The sequence below is a fragment of the Thalassophryne amazonica genome, chromosome 9, assembly GCF_902500255.1.
Source record: "Thalassophryne amazonica chromosome 9, fThaAma1.1, whole genome shotgun sequence".
NCBI lineage: Eukaryota > Metazoa > Chordata > Actinopteri > Batrachoidiformes > Batrachoididae > Thalassophryne > Thalassophryne amazonica.
The window spans coordinates 30,311,603-30,329,215 of NC_047111.1; the positions used below are offsets into that span (position 1 = coordinate 30,311,603).

The 17,613-nt window shown below is 41.2% G+C and overlaps 1 protein-coding gene across 1 annotated transcript in view; it reads right to left on the minus strand.

The window, feature by feature from the left end:
- Positions 1 to 10,540, minus strand: part of grk6 (G protein-coupled receptor kinase 6) — an 88,651-nt gene extending 78,111 nt beyond the window's left edge. The window contains exon 1 of the mRNA XM_034177853.1: positions 10,408 to 10,540. Coding sequence (XP_034033744.1) covers positions 10,408 to 10,459 — 52 coding nt within the window. The 5' untranslated portion in view covers positions 10,460 to 10,540. The remainder of the gene's footprint in view (positions 1 to 10,407) is intronic.
- Positions 10,541 to 17,613: the final 7,073 nt, after the last annotated feature.

Sequence of the window (17,613 nt, forward strand, 5' to 3'; positions counted from 1 at the left end):
GATCCTTGAGTACCACTGGAACGACTATGTCAAATGAGCGGTTATTTAGCGAGACTCGGAAGAGAAGCATCATTTGCGTTGCGTCAGCTACAACATTTTGGACATGTGGTCCGTTTCTCTGTGTACAATCCATTATGTAGGTGCCTCAATGTTGAGGACACCGTCGACTAAAACTGTCACCATGTGCCAAGAAGCAACCACAAGGTACAGCAGGCCAGCCATTTAATGAAGCTAAAATGGTCCTCTACTGGGACCACCCATCAGGGGAAGAACCAGCAAAACCCCCACACATCCTCGGGTCAAGGCTCCCACACCATGCTGGAGGAAAGAAACAGCATCTGACAACCAGCTTGAGAAACACACCATCGTTAGCCACCTGCAACGGATCCCTACCACCCAGAGGGGGCTCTGGACAGGCCACAGACCCATACCGCAAAGGACAAGGCAAAAACAGCACCCCATCCCGTGTCCACACCCTAACCCTGGTTCACTGCACAGAGGGTTGCACCAGGCAACCAGAGGGCAACTGTCACCCCAAAGTATATGCCAAAGGGTCCCCTGACTCCCCCACCATCCACAAACCCCCACCTCGAAACCTGGGTGTGATTATATTATTGATAAAAAAAAATGGATGCTGTACAAATAGGTTTTTAATTTGTCCATTTTTGATTATGATGAATTGTCAGCTGCTGAACTCACCCAATCAGCTGCCAGCTAACAAAACTTTCCACTTTCTCCACAGAGAAGGAAAATGATAGGGATGGGACGACTAGTGGTAACAGTCGACTACCAACACCTGACTACTCGACTATTTTTATTAGTTGACTACTCAAAAGCCATTTACTAAGCTCATTTAACCTTTAAAAGAACAGACCTGCTGGGGCTGCCACCACAACCTTCACTCAGGAAGGAAAGTGTGTGAACCTCAGCAGGTGAATTAGTCAGTTCAAACGGTTTGTCTATGCCTAGTAAATGAACGCAGGTATTGTCTTCATGCTAATGCCGTTTTTTGTTTGTGACTTTGCTTATATTTGTTGAAACAAATGTCACATTTGAGTTTCACCATGAATACAAAAAAAAAATTGGCTTAATTCATTCAATGTCAAATTTAGTCACAGACTAGTCGACTAATGATTTTCATTAGTTGTCCCAACCCTAGAAAATTATGTGAATTGTGAACCAGTGTCACTGTGCACTCAAAATATGTAGCAAAATGTTTGCACCCTTTCATTAGAAGAACCAGAATTGCAGCTGATAATGATATGACCAACAAAATCTTATCAACTGGTGCTCTAATTATTATTATTATTGTGTTACAGTAGACATGCTATGTAAGAACACTGTCAAATGTCAGGTTTTGCTATTCCAACATTAGTTGGCTTTTACACCTGAATTGTCGTACATCAGTCAAGTTAAATGGTGCCATGTAGGCAATCCAATTAAAACAAAAATTATACCACGGCAACACAGAAAACCTGACATGATTGTGGGCCTGACCATTTGCCAAAATGCATGCCACACAAAAACACCAATACTCAATGGAAGACTGGCAACTCAGAAACCAGTCGTCTACAAACACAGCAAGTCACTGATTGGATTAACTCACTGCGAGCGATCATGATGCTCCTCTGCTCCAGTGCAGAGGAGCATCATATTCTTGACAGTTTTACCCCATGTAGGGCGATACACTGGTAATCACCACCACTATACTGCCATGTCATGAAGTGGCTTCTGCAACACCATTAATACCGCTGTCCCTTTAATTATCTTTAAACAGGAAATATGTATTGCTGCACTGATTTGGCATTACATGAATAAATGATGGCTCGACTGATGTACAAAAGGTTAAGTCAAGTGTGGAACCACGCAATAGTGCCACACATTACCGCATCAACGACAACAACAACTTGAATACTGGATGGCAACTACCCAGGCAGCAATCTACCTGTCACAAACACAGGAAATGTGGGCGTGTCCTTGGCCTTCTCCAGTTGCTGGTGTCTTCAACACTGAAGCACTGACTGTAATTCTAACTGGTGACCCCAACACAGAGAACCACAATGATGGTAAGGTAAAAGCTGGTTTATAATACAAAGTCCCAGCAAGCTGCATTGCAGTACTTTGAATCAATAGTCCAAACACAACAACAGTTCTTGTAGAGGCAGGGGAGGAGATTTGTCGCTTCCACAGGCACAGGTCAGGTACACGGGTAATCAGTCCAATCAGCAACTGAGTCCTTGAAACGAGCAGCAGAAGAGTTATCCAAAAACATAAGCAGGGGTTCAGTATGCTGAGGTCCATCGTAGCAGGGAATCAAATCCAGAATGGGCAGGCCAAGTTCAAGAAATATGGAATTGGCAACATTGGTCAGTAACAGAGAAACAATGTGAGTGATTATAAAGGCCAGCAAGAAATTAGCCAAGGAAGTGCAGTGATGACTGGGCCTGGAAACCAGTGAACAGGAAATAAAGCTACACTTAGGAAATGTCAGAGAAAAAGCACATCAATGAAGTAACACAGAAGAGAATCATGAGAAACACAGAGGTAATCTAAATCAGAGGACACTCACTAGAGACTGCAAAGAATCACAAACTTGGAGAAAAATCACAATTACCATGTAGGAGAATCACCAGAGATTGTGAGGAACAATGAACACACAAAGCGGAATATGACTAGAAAGCAATCGAACAAGAAATACATAGTATGCTGGAGACAGCACTACAAATAGAGTATTTGGAATAGGTGTGAAAAAAGAAAAAAGTACAACACTTAGATTGAGAAAGCTTGATTTTTGTCAACTGTTTTTGTATACGTAAGCATCTGCAGTTACTCTCTCACTTCAGATCTTAATGATTTACAGATTAAAACAAATAGTGCGCAGTCCCACTGAATTTATAAAATACATATAGCCAATCAATAAATATTTTAATTTATTATACATCTGAAATCCTTTGTTCCGATTGGCTGATTCGCGTGTAATAATTGCAATACTTTTCACAAATCATCCAAAGTTAACAATAGCCACATTATTGACTGATTCTGCACAATTTTGAATTCAATTTTCGATTGTGGACCGATTTTGTCATAATGGGGCAACAATGTTTCGCGCATGCGCAGGAGTGATGCGTCGCAGACGACAACATGGCAGAGAGCAGAAGGTTTGCATCCGTGGATACTGATGGGATAAATGCTCTTCTATCCAAGAAAGACAGTGAGAGTACTGTGAAAAGTATCAAGACAAGTCCCGCACTGTTCAAGGAGTTTTTAGCGAAGGACGAAGGGAAAGATTTGCATGGTGTTTCACCCGACGAGTTCGAGAAGCTTCGTACTGCTGCGCTCCAAGTCTGGCCAGAGGCTGAAACGCAGTACCATGAACTCACTACGTATGTACGGGATAACCAGGTACCTTAGGGATAAGGGTATTGGCATTATGGGGAATCCGGAGTTTGAACGGGAAATGACTTAGCAAATTTTTCACACAATTGTAAAAATAAATTTATTAACTACACAGATGGATAATAAAACAAATCATAACTGGTTTGGAGGGCAGCATAATGGAATGTCACTCCGAGGGATCATTGTTGCTCAAGGCCGACATAGGTAGATATATATTGGTTGAATTAACTGTTGAAATCCTGCACAAGAAATTTTGCAGAGTAAAATTTACTCTGCTGGGATAACATTTGATCCTAGTCCAAATAACACTGATTGGAGTAACACCACTTGCATTGACCAGATGGCGTCACCGAACAGTTCTCCCTAAAAATTGGCCTGCCATGTCTTCACTGCGCATGCATCATCAGCCACAGTTCACTGATTATCACCTCCTTTCTGCTTAAAACTGCACTCCAGTCATCTATCTCAGCGACATATCTGAAGCTTTTGTACAACAATCATGTCTGCATAAATTCAGCATTATTCCATAATAATAGACGGAGGAAGTGATCAGAGCATCGCAGCCACACGGGGCTGCTAGCTGTTGCATTCACTGTGCATTGGTCATTTCAAAGCGTCACCGAATAAAACCTTGTTTCTGCTTAAAACGGCCTTGTTTCTGCTTGAAACTGACTTTAGAATGATTCAAGAGGTTTTATCCCATTAATCCATTTGATCGCTTTGGGTGGAGACACTCTGTGTCAGACGGGCTGCTGGGCTCCGGAATGACACATGCGCAGTGGAGGCAGGGTGGACCAATGTTGATAGGTGGGACCGTTCAGTCTGCAAGCTGATTTCACTCTATGATGAAGTGTAATTTACTCTATTTAGACTGGGATCAAGTATTATCCCAGTAGAGTAAATTTTACTCAGCAAAATTTCCTGTGCGCCATTGCAAATTCCTGGAGGGTCTGACAAATGCCGCCCCACGCGCATGCACACACACAGTTTGACACAGAAATGTGCAGGGTGCACTATGGTGCAAAATACAACAGAGAGTAATGACTCAGAAGTGCTGTCATTCCTACTCTTTACATAGCAAATACAAGTGCCCCAAGGATCCTCTGGTCTCAAGCCAAGCGCTTTAACCACTAGACCATCACCTCCCCATCACTGTAAAAGTGATGAGTTGTATTCAAAATAAACCCTATATCTTGTTTGTCCAATTAGTTATGGGCTCTGAAAATGGAGGCATGATGTATAAAAATGGCTCTAATTCCTAAATGGTTAATGTGAAAGTGAGAAACATTTAAAAGGCCACACAGCGTTTGATTCGGTTGACCAGACTGCTCTCAGACATTGTGAAACATTGTGGGATCCCCAACAAGTTGTTGGAAATCATAACCAGTTGATAAACAGGAAATGGGAGTACTGTGTGGAACCGGGCAAATTCTGGTGTTCTTCAGGGATATGTTCAATACTTGCACAGACTGGCTTTTGGGAAGGGTGGCCGTGCCCAGTGACTTACGTGCCTTTGTCAGTGTTGGTAGCCTCACTGACATTGACAATGCTGTTATCTTTGAAGAATCGCTGAGCGCCTTGGGGCAACTGTTTGTTGTGATTTGGTGCTATATAAATAAAATTGATTTGAATGCAGCACTTGAGACGCCAAGTGAAGATACAGACTGTCATTTTAATTAAAGGAATGATTGCTTTGAGAGATTCAGATGAGGAGTATCACTTGCATTGTGACGGGACGTCAGCTGTGACATGAAATGTGGCACGTTTCTATGGCCATGATCACCCACGAAGGTGTCTCAGTGAGGTGAGGACCACAGCAGCTGGACAAGATCAAGGGGATGCCTGAATATCACCTGGCTGTGGCAGATAAACTGTTACTTTTGAGAGTTGTTGGTGGTTGTCTGATTTAGTTCCAACATCTTTTGCAAAAGTGGTGAAAACTGTTCACATCAGATCATGACTTTTGTGCAAAACAGAAAAAAGTACGCTGTACAATCTGCATCAACAGATGCACCAAACTGGTTCCCAACCTTTTTGCACCCCTGTCACAACTACATTTCCACAACATCTGGGGAAAAACAAAACAAGACAAAAAACAAACAAACAAAAAAAAAAAAAAAAACAGGAAGACCAAGTCAGAACAACCTGCACAACTTAATAATACAGCAATGGGCTTATTGTATTCTCCCGGGATGCAGACGACACATTCAACCTTTGTACATGTTCAAAATATGCGCAGGGAGGACGTGGGTGAGTCGGGATGCACCAAGTCTTAAAATAAGGACGTTTAACGAGTGAATTGACTTATTAACCACTGAATTGAGACTTCACTGACAGCGTAAATGCAGCTGACACTCACACAGCAGCTGTCGGCTGGTTGCTCTCTGAATGAAATATGCTCCACGATCGCTGTCCGTGGTACTGAATGCAACCCCACCCAACCCTCAAGAAAAAAAAAAAAAAAAAAAAAAAAAAAAAAAAAACTGCCACAACTCTTCCTGCCAATCCAGGCTGCTTCAAAGCATGTGCACACTGGAGCATGTGTGTGTGTTTACTGCACGGTGACAAGAGAGCTGATTTTGTACATGTGAATTGAAGGACAAATGAAAAAGAACAGCCTCTGGTGCAGTAATGAGAATGTGGCACGCGTGACTACCCTTCCTTTCATCAGAAGGACAGGAAGTCCTACATTCCAGTCTGTTGGAATGAAACCAGTCTCGCAAACAGAACAAACATTATTTGCCACACCATCTCAACCCGCATCAAAGAGTGCAACCCGAGTACCACAAAGTCCAGCAGCTTTACCCATCCTCAGCTTGGTGGTTCACAAATGACTGGAGGATCAGAACCATGGCACCAGAGATGTCCAACATCCTGTCAAGAGGATCAACTCACTCTTCACTTCTGTAAAAGCCCCGTTTCCGCTGCGGATCTGCCCGTCAATGCAGTTCAACACACCGCACACAAGAGATGCTATTTTGTTTCTTTCCTGAAATATGTGTGTGTTCACTTGAGCGCTTCACTTGTGAATGTGTGTTCGTAATTTTAATCAAATGCTTTTATTATGAAGGGAACTCAAAGATAATCTATCAGCATTATACATTCAGCTTTACTACCACATGGTTGAACTATTCACAGCAGCTCTCGCTTGTAGCGTACTTTCTGAACATTTCAGGCCCAGATGATGCAAGACAATTATGTGTAGTGTAGATTAAGAGGTTTGAGATGTTGTATAGCTATGCCTTATATAGCTGACAGGAAAGTCTTGTAATCCCTTCAGAGGCTACAAGAAGCACATACTCATGGTACTTAGTCTGAGGTAATTAATTCTATCAGGTGTTCTCAGCCAGTCAAGAGCTGGAAAGCACCCATTTTAAAAAGAAATCAGGAGTGATTTGAGCGAGTTGACGTGGAAAACATGCAGGACAGACTCTACAGGAACAGGGTTGCTCCAGCAGAATAATGTGACAAAAACATTTTTAAATCATATTTGGGTCTTTCATGGGTTGGTCAGTGAAAATAAGGTAAGCATTTTATTTTAAAATATTACCTAAATGCTAATATCAATGTTTACGAAATACCATATTTTCCAGAGTATAAGTCGCACCTTTATTTTGTGTTATCAGCTCATATATTTGGGATTTTTGTGCATTGCTATAAGTGTATTTATTATTGGCATTCAACTTTATTCAACTTTTAAAACTATTCAACTATTAACCTACTTTTTTAAAAATGAAAACCAAAGCAATCATGAAATGTAATAAGTAGAGCACTCAGAGACCTGACTGCACACAACATTTTAATAAAGAACCATCCAATTTGAGACGGGCCAAATGCCTTCCCTTTGCTTTGGCCTGCGAGAGCGATAGATGAGCTCTATGTAAATAAAATTACTATGTGGCTGATTTCAGAATTGCCTTTTATCAATTAGAAAATTTATTTTAGAATGTTAATTTTTTCTATAATATAATACATTTAAATGTAATGCAATTATCTCTACGGCATAGAGGCACTTATATCTGATTTCGCCAAAATTTTCTGAGGCTGGCTGGCAAACAAAACCCATAATGAATTCAGAAAGCACAAACAAAAGTATTAATAAATACATAATCTAAAATGCAACTGCATCCCACTGATATTACATCTGCTCTGTTAGCATACAGCACCCATGCAGAACATCATTCTGCTGTCTGGCACTGCTCTAGTTTCACTCAGCTTCATATGTAAACAAAGTCCTTGTCCCTTTCGATACTTCAAAGTGCTACGAGTTCCACATGACGGTCATTAAGCATAGTTTATAGTTTGTGTTGCTTGACTCTTTCATTTGTCGGTCCACATTCAATAATCAGGTAACATAACTAACACAAACGTCTGGTAGACGTTTCAAGTCCTATGCCCGTATCACAGCTCTCCAGTTAAGATCGCAAACACAGCCAGCTGCCTCTTTCGCTCAGTCTCTTCGTGGTCACACTTCTCCAAACTCGGATAAACTTGTGCAGCCTTCCACGTGAGACTCAACAGCTCCTGGTGTAGTATTCCACTCCAGGGAACACCCCTTACAGCAAGACTTGTTTTTTGTTTTTTCAGCAGTGGGAGCATCATATTCCTGAAATGTAAGCACTCCTCCATCATGCAGACCTGGAGATAATGCATGTGAAAGCAATGGTAAACAAATACTAAAAATAATTACAAAATAAAGCACATTACCCAGGCGCTGCTAAGCAAAAATCACGGTATTAATGCTACTGGAAGTGCATTGATCTGATTTTGATGTTGACGCACAATGCACTCTGCGCTGATTTTTTTTTATGTGCGGTAGGAAAAATTGTACAAAGTGGTTACAGTTACAGCAGCTGTAACCCTAAATCTTGAGGCTATGCTTATGGCAGCCACTGTAAATGATGTTCTGTGACTCTGTGCTTATTGCTAACTTCCTGTTAGCATAGTAGTAATTAAACCCCCCCCCCCCCCCCCGTTATGCGGGAGACCGGGGCTCAATTCTCTCATGGAGAGAACAAGAGACTTTTTATTTTTTCATTCCCTTCAAGTCATTTCTTGTTTCAGTTATTCTTTCAGCACATGTATCTATGGAAGATTTGGTTTATTTGGACCATTAGGGTTAAGGTCATGGTTAGGATGTCATGTCACCACCATAATAATAATAACTTACCATCACATACTTATGGTTACCATAACGATGTCCACGGCCAAAACTGTATGCATGTATTGCCATATTAGTAGAACAGGTAGCTCTGAGTTAATAAAGACTCGCCCTGCCAACATACAGACCTGGGTTCAAATCCCGCTCGTGGCACCTGTCCTTGAACAAGACAATCTACATTGTCTTAGTCCACCCAGCTGTAAATGTACCAGCCTCAACTGGGAAATGAACCTGCATTGGACAGGCATCATGCCCTGGGGAAGTCATACACTTTTATCCGCTTGATGCTATGGAATCTGGAGATAAGCACCAGTGTTGCAGACTGAACGGTCCACCCCTAAAAATTGGTCCGCCCTGCCTTCACTGCGCATTCGTCATTTGGAATCACAGCAGCTCGTTTGAGACAGATGAGTCTCCACACCCCAAGAAATCAAATGATATAATGTAATTATTAACCAGCCGATGACAAGGTCAAACCTCTTAAATCATTCTAAAGTCAGTTTTAAGCAGAAATGAGGCGACAATCTGAATTGCTACTGACGCTTTGAAATGACGGAGGCGCAGTGAACACAGCACCAGCAGTTTGTGCTGCTGTGGCGCTCTGATCGCTTCCTCCGTCTTATGACATAATGCTGAATTTATGTGGAAATGATTGTTGTTCAGATGTGTGTCGCTGAGACAGATGACTGGCGTGTGCAGTTTTAAGCAGAAATGAGGTGATCTTCGGTGAACCGCGGCTGACGCACAGAAATGATGCGTGCGCAGTGAAGGCAGGGCGGACCGATTTTAGGGGGGGGGGACCATTCGGCCGGCGACACCGGCACCGAAGGTCCTATAAAGGACTTATTCTTCTTCTATTCCCACATCAACATTTATTTTTGACCCGTGGCCCTTTAACCACATTAATTTATGTGCTTTGAAAATAGACTTTTGGCATCTCCCGTTTAATATGACTAGTATAAAAAACGAGGGAGAACTTATCCTTTAAGGAGACCTGTCATTGTCAGAACAAAAATAAATAAATAAAACAGTACCAAGCAGCGTGGGGGGGGGGGGGGGGGACTACGGATAGACGCGCCCCTGTAAATTATGGGTTAAAAAAAAAAAGCACAAAACTCAAGGCAGTACAGCTGCATCAACATCCTGTTTCGCAAAACGCAGGATGATGCTGCAACATCAGAAAGGGAAACCCAAAGTGTCGCTGCAGGCACATTTCACACAACCGCTTCCGGACGTGTCAGTGAAGCAAAAATCCCAGCCAAACTCCGCTGAAAAATCTAACAATCTGACAACCGCTGTGCTCCTACGCTGAAACCAAGGCGCACAACACCAGCCAAAGCTTTAAACATATCTCTAAACTATTCTTTAATTCGGCGTTCATCCAGTATGAATTAACAACTTTTAAAATGTCATATTTAGCCAAATCGTGTGGGATACTGACAGTACTGATGAGATCCCTTGTGTTCGCGTTGTGAGCTGAACCAAATGTCTATTTGTACCTTTAAATAAAATGACAATACCAATTAAAATTCCCTCCATGCCGAATTGGTCGTCATTTGCAATAAAAGAGGCAAAAATTATACGACAGCTTTTAGCCTGCATGTACGTACAAGGGTAAGTCACAAAACTTTAAACTAAGCAATTTGAAATGGATTCAGCGCTGTTTAACTTTTAAGAGCACGCAGCTTATGTGTGTGGTTTTTGGTCATGCTGCGTTAATAATGAAGTGTGCGAGTCGTTAAACGGTTTGAAAAAAGGAAGTCGGTAAGGAAAGTGTCCGTATCCACCTCGGCACCGCTGTGAGTTTACCCCGGGGAGGGCGGCTGTCAGGCGGCCGCCTCCATCCTCACCTTCGCGGGCTTTAAGCAGCACCGTGTTGGCCACGATGTTCTCCAGCTCCATGTCGGCGCTGTCTGCTCCTGCCTCTCACCGTTTCCTCCTCCTGCCGCCGTCCAGATACGGAGTTGTCACCCGGTCCCGGTCCGCCGTCCTGCTCCTCCTCTGACTCCTCCTCCTCCTCTTCTGGCTCCTCCTCTGACTCCTCCTCCTCCTCTTCTGGCTCCTCCTCTGACTCCTCCTCCTCCTCTTCTGGCTCCTCCTCTGACTCCTCCTCCTCCTCTTCTGGCTCCTCCTCTGACTCCTCCTCCTCCTCTTCTGGCTCCTCCTCTGACTCCTCCTCCTCCTCTTCTGGCTCCTCTGACTCCTCCTCCTCCTCTTCTGGCTCCTCCTCTGACTCCACCTCCTCTACCCTCAAGCTCCCAGTTTGAACCGAACGTACGTGCTCGTGCATGTACACACCCTGCTCGGACATGAAATGTGGCATGTTAGCTTTTGTGACATTAAAAAAAAATTCAAACACCGTCCATTCAGTTATGTTTTATAATGTTTCAACACCAGATTAGCTGGAATGATTCAAAGCATTCACTGAAGGTTCATGATGCTGACTCTGGAACAATGTTCAAAACAGGTTTTGAAACACTCGGAGCAGTGTTTCAAGTTAGCATCGCCAGTCATCGCCATGTCCAGTCTAGCCTTGAAACAGTTCAGAGTGTTAATTTCTTGTTTAATTCTCATTTTAGTTTTTCATTGTGTTGTATTTTTTCCCCATGTAGGGCTCATACCTACTCCAGAACAATGTTGATTCCAACATTTGCAAAATACTTGGAGCAGCGTTTCTAGTTAGCATCACCAGTCATCGCTATGTCCAGTCTAGCCTTGAATTAATGAATTTTATTCAGCACACAGTTCAACAACAACAACAAAAAAAACTCAACAACTCTACAATGATCCTGTGTGGCCGAATATACATGCATGCACACATAAACACAATTTCATAAATACATATCTGGGTGATTCTTAGACTACGGGCACTTATGTCCTTTGATCATACTGTATGAAAAACAGAAAAAAGGGGGAGATTTCACACTTTTATAGTTATCTTTACAATGAAAGTGTGTTAAATTTGTTCTAGTAGTCTATGATGACTTTTTCACCTTTTTTCAGCATCATTATATGCAAATATTGCCGTTTTGTGCTTGTCCCACACCCAGACTTTGATCTTCAATGATAAAGAAACATTTTTTCTAATGTTTTAAAATATCTCTGAATAAAATAATCAAAACATAATTGGGTATTCAATGTCATACAACTGTTGTGATTTTTTTGAACAAAATGTAGTTGTCCCACACTATTGCCGTAATTTCCACCACAACACTGTAATGTCCCTTTAAACAGTTTGTATGAAAGATTGTTTGGGTAGTTTCTATGGAGATAAACAGTGACATCAGAGCACATGTATATAGCACCAAATCACAACAAATAGTTGCCCCAAGGCGCTTTATATTGTAAGGCAATGGTGTGGTGGAAATTACATTTACAAGGCCAATAGTGCCCGTAGTTAAAGAATCACCCATCTACGTATATACACATACCTACATGTACACACATACACACAGTTCGGTTCAGAGTGTTGATTTAATTCCCGTTTTAGTTTTTCATTGTGTTGTACATTTTCCCCATGTAGGGCTCATACCTACTCCAGAACAATGTTGGTTCCAACAGATTACAAAAATACTTGCAACAGTGCTTCATGTTACTGTCATTGTTGTGTACCCGACCTGAAGTTTTAGCACCATCTCTTGCCACATAACAAACATCTGACCAATTTAGGACTATAATTTGAGGTAATTATCTATTCATATATGTCTTTCATGGCTATAGGAAATGCAGATCCCCTTCAGATGTTAAAGGAACTGCAGTTCAGTGGAATACAACACAGAGCAGGTCATGTCGCACCAATCTATGAAACAGTTCAGTTCACTTGATTTTGAATTGTGGTTTTAGGTTTCTCTTTTGTTGGCTATTCCATGTGCATGAGTGTTTATTAAATCATAGTTTTGTGGACTGGGCAGTGGTTCTCAAAATGTGAGGCTTTGGTGTGGGCATTAGAAATATAACCTGCTTATTTCCTCGGTATTCATGGATTAACTCTACCTAATGTCATCAAGCTGCCTATAGCTGCTATAAGTGCTAACTCAGTTTCCATCCAAAATTAGGTCAAGGTCAACTTTATTGTCCCATTAGGGAAATTTGTCTTAGGCATTGCACTACATTATTGCTTCACAGGGCAAAGAACAATTTACAAAACGACAAATCACAAAACAAGAATTAAGATCTAGACTAAAATCAGGAAATACATTCCAATGACAACACAGAGACATTCAGTTATTTAAAGTGCTGAGAAAAGTGCCAGATGCTAAAGTTTATTGCACTAGTTACTTGCATTATTTAGCAGTTTGATAGAAACTGGAACAAATGATAATTTGAGACGATTTGTTTGTTTAAAGGGGAACTATGCAACATTTTACCTTAATTTTACAATTTCAAAGTAATTGTAATTGCTAAATTACTTGTCATGGGGAAAATGTGGCCTCCCCCAGTTCCAAAACATAAAACAACCTGTGTTATTGGCAGAACGGTGGATTAGTGGTTTGCACTGTTGCCTCACAAAAAGAAGGTCATGGGTTCAATTTCCACCTGTGGCCTTTCTGTGTGGAGTTTGCATGTTCTCATGTTTGCATGACATATAATGCAAAATGTACATCAAATGGGCGTTTCAATATGAAATTCAAACATCCACAATTTCCACATTTCAGATCAGATCATGGTCAAACTTTGTCAAGCAATAGTGAGTGCCAATCTCCACCTCACGTTCAAATATAAGTGTGATTGGGCCATGTTTGCATAAGATATAATGTAAAATACACATTAAATGGAGTTTTCAAAGTTAAATTTAAACGGCCACAAAATCTAATCTGGATTAGATCTGCATCAAAGTTTGTCAATCAAAGGATACCATCCTACATAACGATATGAAAGAAAGTTGATCTTTTGACAGAGTTATGACTTTTTGAAAATTCGTTCAGTGTTAAAGATATGGACTTCTCCAATTTTCAAAGATTTTTCCTGACTTTGACCTTGAACACTGAATCAGTTCTTGCCCATGAGGATATGAATCCTCAGTATAAATTTCATAATACATGAAAACTTGTGGGCTTTAGACTGTTCACAATCATACAAACAGGGGCAAAAACATAACCTCCACCCAACTTTGTTGGTGAAGGTAACAAACAAGTGCAATACTTGTTTGAAGCTGTATCACAAAGCCCAACTTGTCCAAAGCCTTAAGGTGGACATACACTATAAGATGGTACGGTGGATTTGTGCCTCATCATGTGGAACTCCGTTGTGTAAAGCATTGCAACATAATCACAACACAGCATGCACATGTATCTGTGCATGCGAAAGGGGACCATAAGCTGTGCACAGAACTATACAGGTTGTTCCCCATCTGGAGCTGAGTGCTGAGAAATAAATGTAACGAGGCCACATTTTAGACCACATTCAAAATGTTACTGTGTGCACAACTATTTCCCACGTTTGATTACTTTGTGTGCACCTGATAAGCACCTTGGCATAATGTCAAGCACACAGACAATTGATAGAGAAAACACACGGTGCATGTTCTCCTCGTGCGTATGTGGGTTTCCTCCAGGAGCTCCGGCTTCTTCCCACTTTCAAAGACATGCAGATGAGGTGAACTGGTGGCTCTAAACAGACTGTAGGTGTGAGTGTATTTTTCTGTCTGTATGTATTGGCCTTGTGACAGACTGGTGGCCTGTCCTGGGGGAACCTCGTCTGTCACCCAGGGACTGCTGGGACAGATTCCAGCACCGGTGACCCTTAACTGGAATAAGTGTGTGTAAAATATGAATGGATGCAAGGTGAGAGCAGAGAACATGTTCCAGTCAGGCACTCTGATGCCCAAACACTTTGGACGTGAAAAAAAAAAAAAAAAAAAAAAAGTCCCAAACCCACACTGAAAATAAATAAAATTAAAAAAAAAAAAAAAAAAAAAAAAAAAACAGCCAACTACTATGATTTACATGTTGTAATTGCATGTAACATTTCCATCCATTTTGATTATATTTTAAATATAAACAAATGAACAAACTCCATGTGAGATGTATGTCAGTCAAACAAATGGAACATTTTAGAATGAGATTTATGTTGAGATTAACAACATGATGACGTGATGCCATCATGTCAATATGGACAATCATGTCTGGTTCCAAAATGGAGTTAGTATCTATATATAGACATCTATCTAGATAGATAGATAGATATCCCAACAGACTCAGATGGAGTTATCTGCCATGTGGATCCTACATATGTTAAAGTATACAAAAACCTCACTAATCTTCACAGGATGATGCAGATGAATGAATGAGGAAGTGAAACAGCTGTGTGAGAGGGAGGAGACTGAGAGAAACCCCGTGTCATCAATTGAACTGTCCCCCTCCTAAAAATCACTCCCCATCTTCACTGTGCCTATGTTATTTCGGAGCATCAGCAGCGACTCACCAATTATCGCCTCATTTCTGTCAGAGGGTGGTGACCAAGAGCTAAACAGATTTAGGACCCCAGAAGCAAGCAGACTGACTCAGCAGGATGTCTGTCAAAAATCCAGATGATTTATTATAGCTCAAAGTGAAAACTAACAAAACCATGCTAACCACTTGGTGAGAGAAACAGGATGCCAAATACTAAAAAATGCAATTCTCAACAAAAGAAACAAACAGAACACAGTACTCACAAACCAGACTGGAAAGAAATAGCAACACTCTCTAACCCTCAAACAGTAGACAATGGACCCACAAGGAAAAAACAACCAAGGTGTGGTTTAAATAAGCACTCAAGAAAAGCAGGTGCAAATAATCAAAGGCAATCAAGACATGTGAAGAACTTAAAATGAACACATGAGGGCAGTAAACCAGGAGATCCTCAAGACTAAATAACGTAAGAGCACAACCCATAACCAACTAAGCATTTAAGAGAAAAACATTTAACATAGAATAACCAAAGACACTAGAAAGAAACCATAATGCATAAACATAGATCAAAGAAAACAAGAGGCATAAATCAGGACCCAAGCATCATATGCAAGAACAAACTCTACCAAACAATAAAAAAAAAAAACACAAAAGACAAGTGACAGTCAACCTATTATAATCAAAGGAGCCAGAGACACAAGATGCATAATATAGTAACCAGACATACAACTGTGATATACCAGAATCTAAGAACCATGAGTGTTGCTTCAGAACAGACATGATGGAACTGCTGCTGAAAGTGTAACTCCACAAAATGCAAATGTTATACAACAGCCATGAGAACTTGGCAGTACTATTATAAACTGTTCCATCAGTACAACAAAGCAAAACAAAATCCAAACAGACATTAGTGGTACAGAGACCACCCCTTTAAGAGGCACACGGGGCCAGGGAGGAAGAAGCATACTCACCTACACGACAATTGACAAAGACGGGACATACAGACCAAACTCAAACATACCCTAAACTTAAGAGGGCAAACATGAGCAAACCCCGCAACTAGACGACAGCATGACAGTTTCTGCTTAAAACTGACCTTAGAATGATTTAAGAGGTTTTAATTTGTCATCTGATAGTTAATAATCACATTATTCCCTTTGATCACTTTGGGCGTAGAGAGTCAGACTCAGACGTGATGCTGCGGTGCTATGATCACTTCCTCCGTCTTTTATGATGAAATAATGCTGAATTTATGTGGAAATGATTGTTGTACAAAAGCTTCAGATGTGTGTCGCTGAGATAGATGATGACTGGAGTGCAGTTTGAAGCAGAAACGAGGTGATAATCAGTGAATCACTGCTGACGCTCAGAAATGACACGTGCAGTGAAGGCAGGGGGACCGATTTTGGTGGGGGGGGCTTCGGTTGGTGACACCGGGTTTGTAGAAGAAAATCTGCTCCACACCAGGTTGGTTTCACGGACTGACTCTGACTCAGTTTAATTTACCTAACTTTCTGAAACAGGCTCATGTTATCCCTCTTTCTCAGATTTTTTCCTGAAAAAATCAGTTTCCCTCATTTCAGTGTAAACACCCTCAGAGTTTTCATTGAACCTGCTTTCTGAAATAGGCCCTGGATACAAAGTAAAGCATGTTTGTGTCCCTGATTGTTTCTTTTTCTTTTTTTTTTTGTCTTTTTTTTTTTTTTTTTGTCTTTTTAGCCCACTAATCTTGCTTTCTGGTTCTTTCTTCTGTATTAGTTTGCTGGAAAGTTGTAAAATTTGTCTGTTTGGTGCTGCTTCTGTGTTCTTTTTCCACTTCACTCACTATGACGTTCTGAAGGAACGAGATGCTGCTCAGTTGTCAGTTCCTTTTAAGTTATTTCATGCACTTCTTGATGCCAGTGGTGCAGGAGAAAGATGTGCACAGTCTGCTCAACTGAAATGACATCAAGCCAGATTTAAGAACATGTCATTTTAAATACGGAGGTCAATATTTCTGAGCTTCTGATCAGCTAATTTGCCTTCTGAAAACTTTTGAATGCATTGAAAAAACAGAATGTGCAGTGACGAGTGCAACACCATAATTCTGCATTTTAAGCAGAATGTTTGCGTCCTGTGTGAGTGACATCACATCAATTCAAAAATACTGTTACGGTGTAGCAGAATAGGGGAGACTGGGCAAAGCGTAACATTAGCTGTTCCATCAATCACAAATAAGGCTGTCTCATGTGATGACCATAAACTGTATGTATAGTGAATAAATGCTGTGTGACAGCACCTATAGGTTTTCTACAGTGACCCAGAAACCCAAATCTGGGTGTCACCATGTTGGCAGCACTTACTCATGCCTACGTCATGGCCAACTCATAATTGGATAAAGAGGTGGGGCATGACCCTGCATGGCCTGGGTGGGACAAATGAAACCTGAATATGCCCCCATCTTAAGAGTTACTGAGCAAGCTTCGTTAACAGGCCAACATCAGTTTGAGTGTTATTAAATCATAGTTTTGTCGACTGGGTGGTGGTTCTCATAATGTGAGACTTTGGTGTGAGTATTAGAAATTATGACCTGCTTATTTCCTCCATATTCATGGATTAACGCTACATAATGTCATCAAGCTGCCAATAGCTGCTATAAGTGCTAACCCCATTTACATCCAAAAT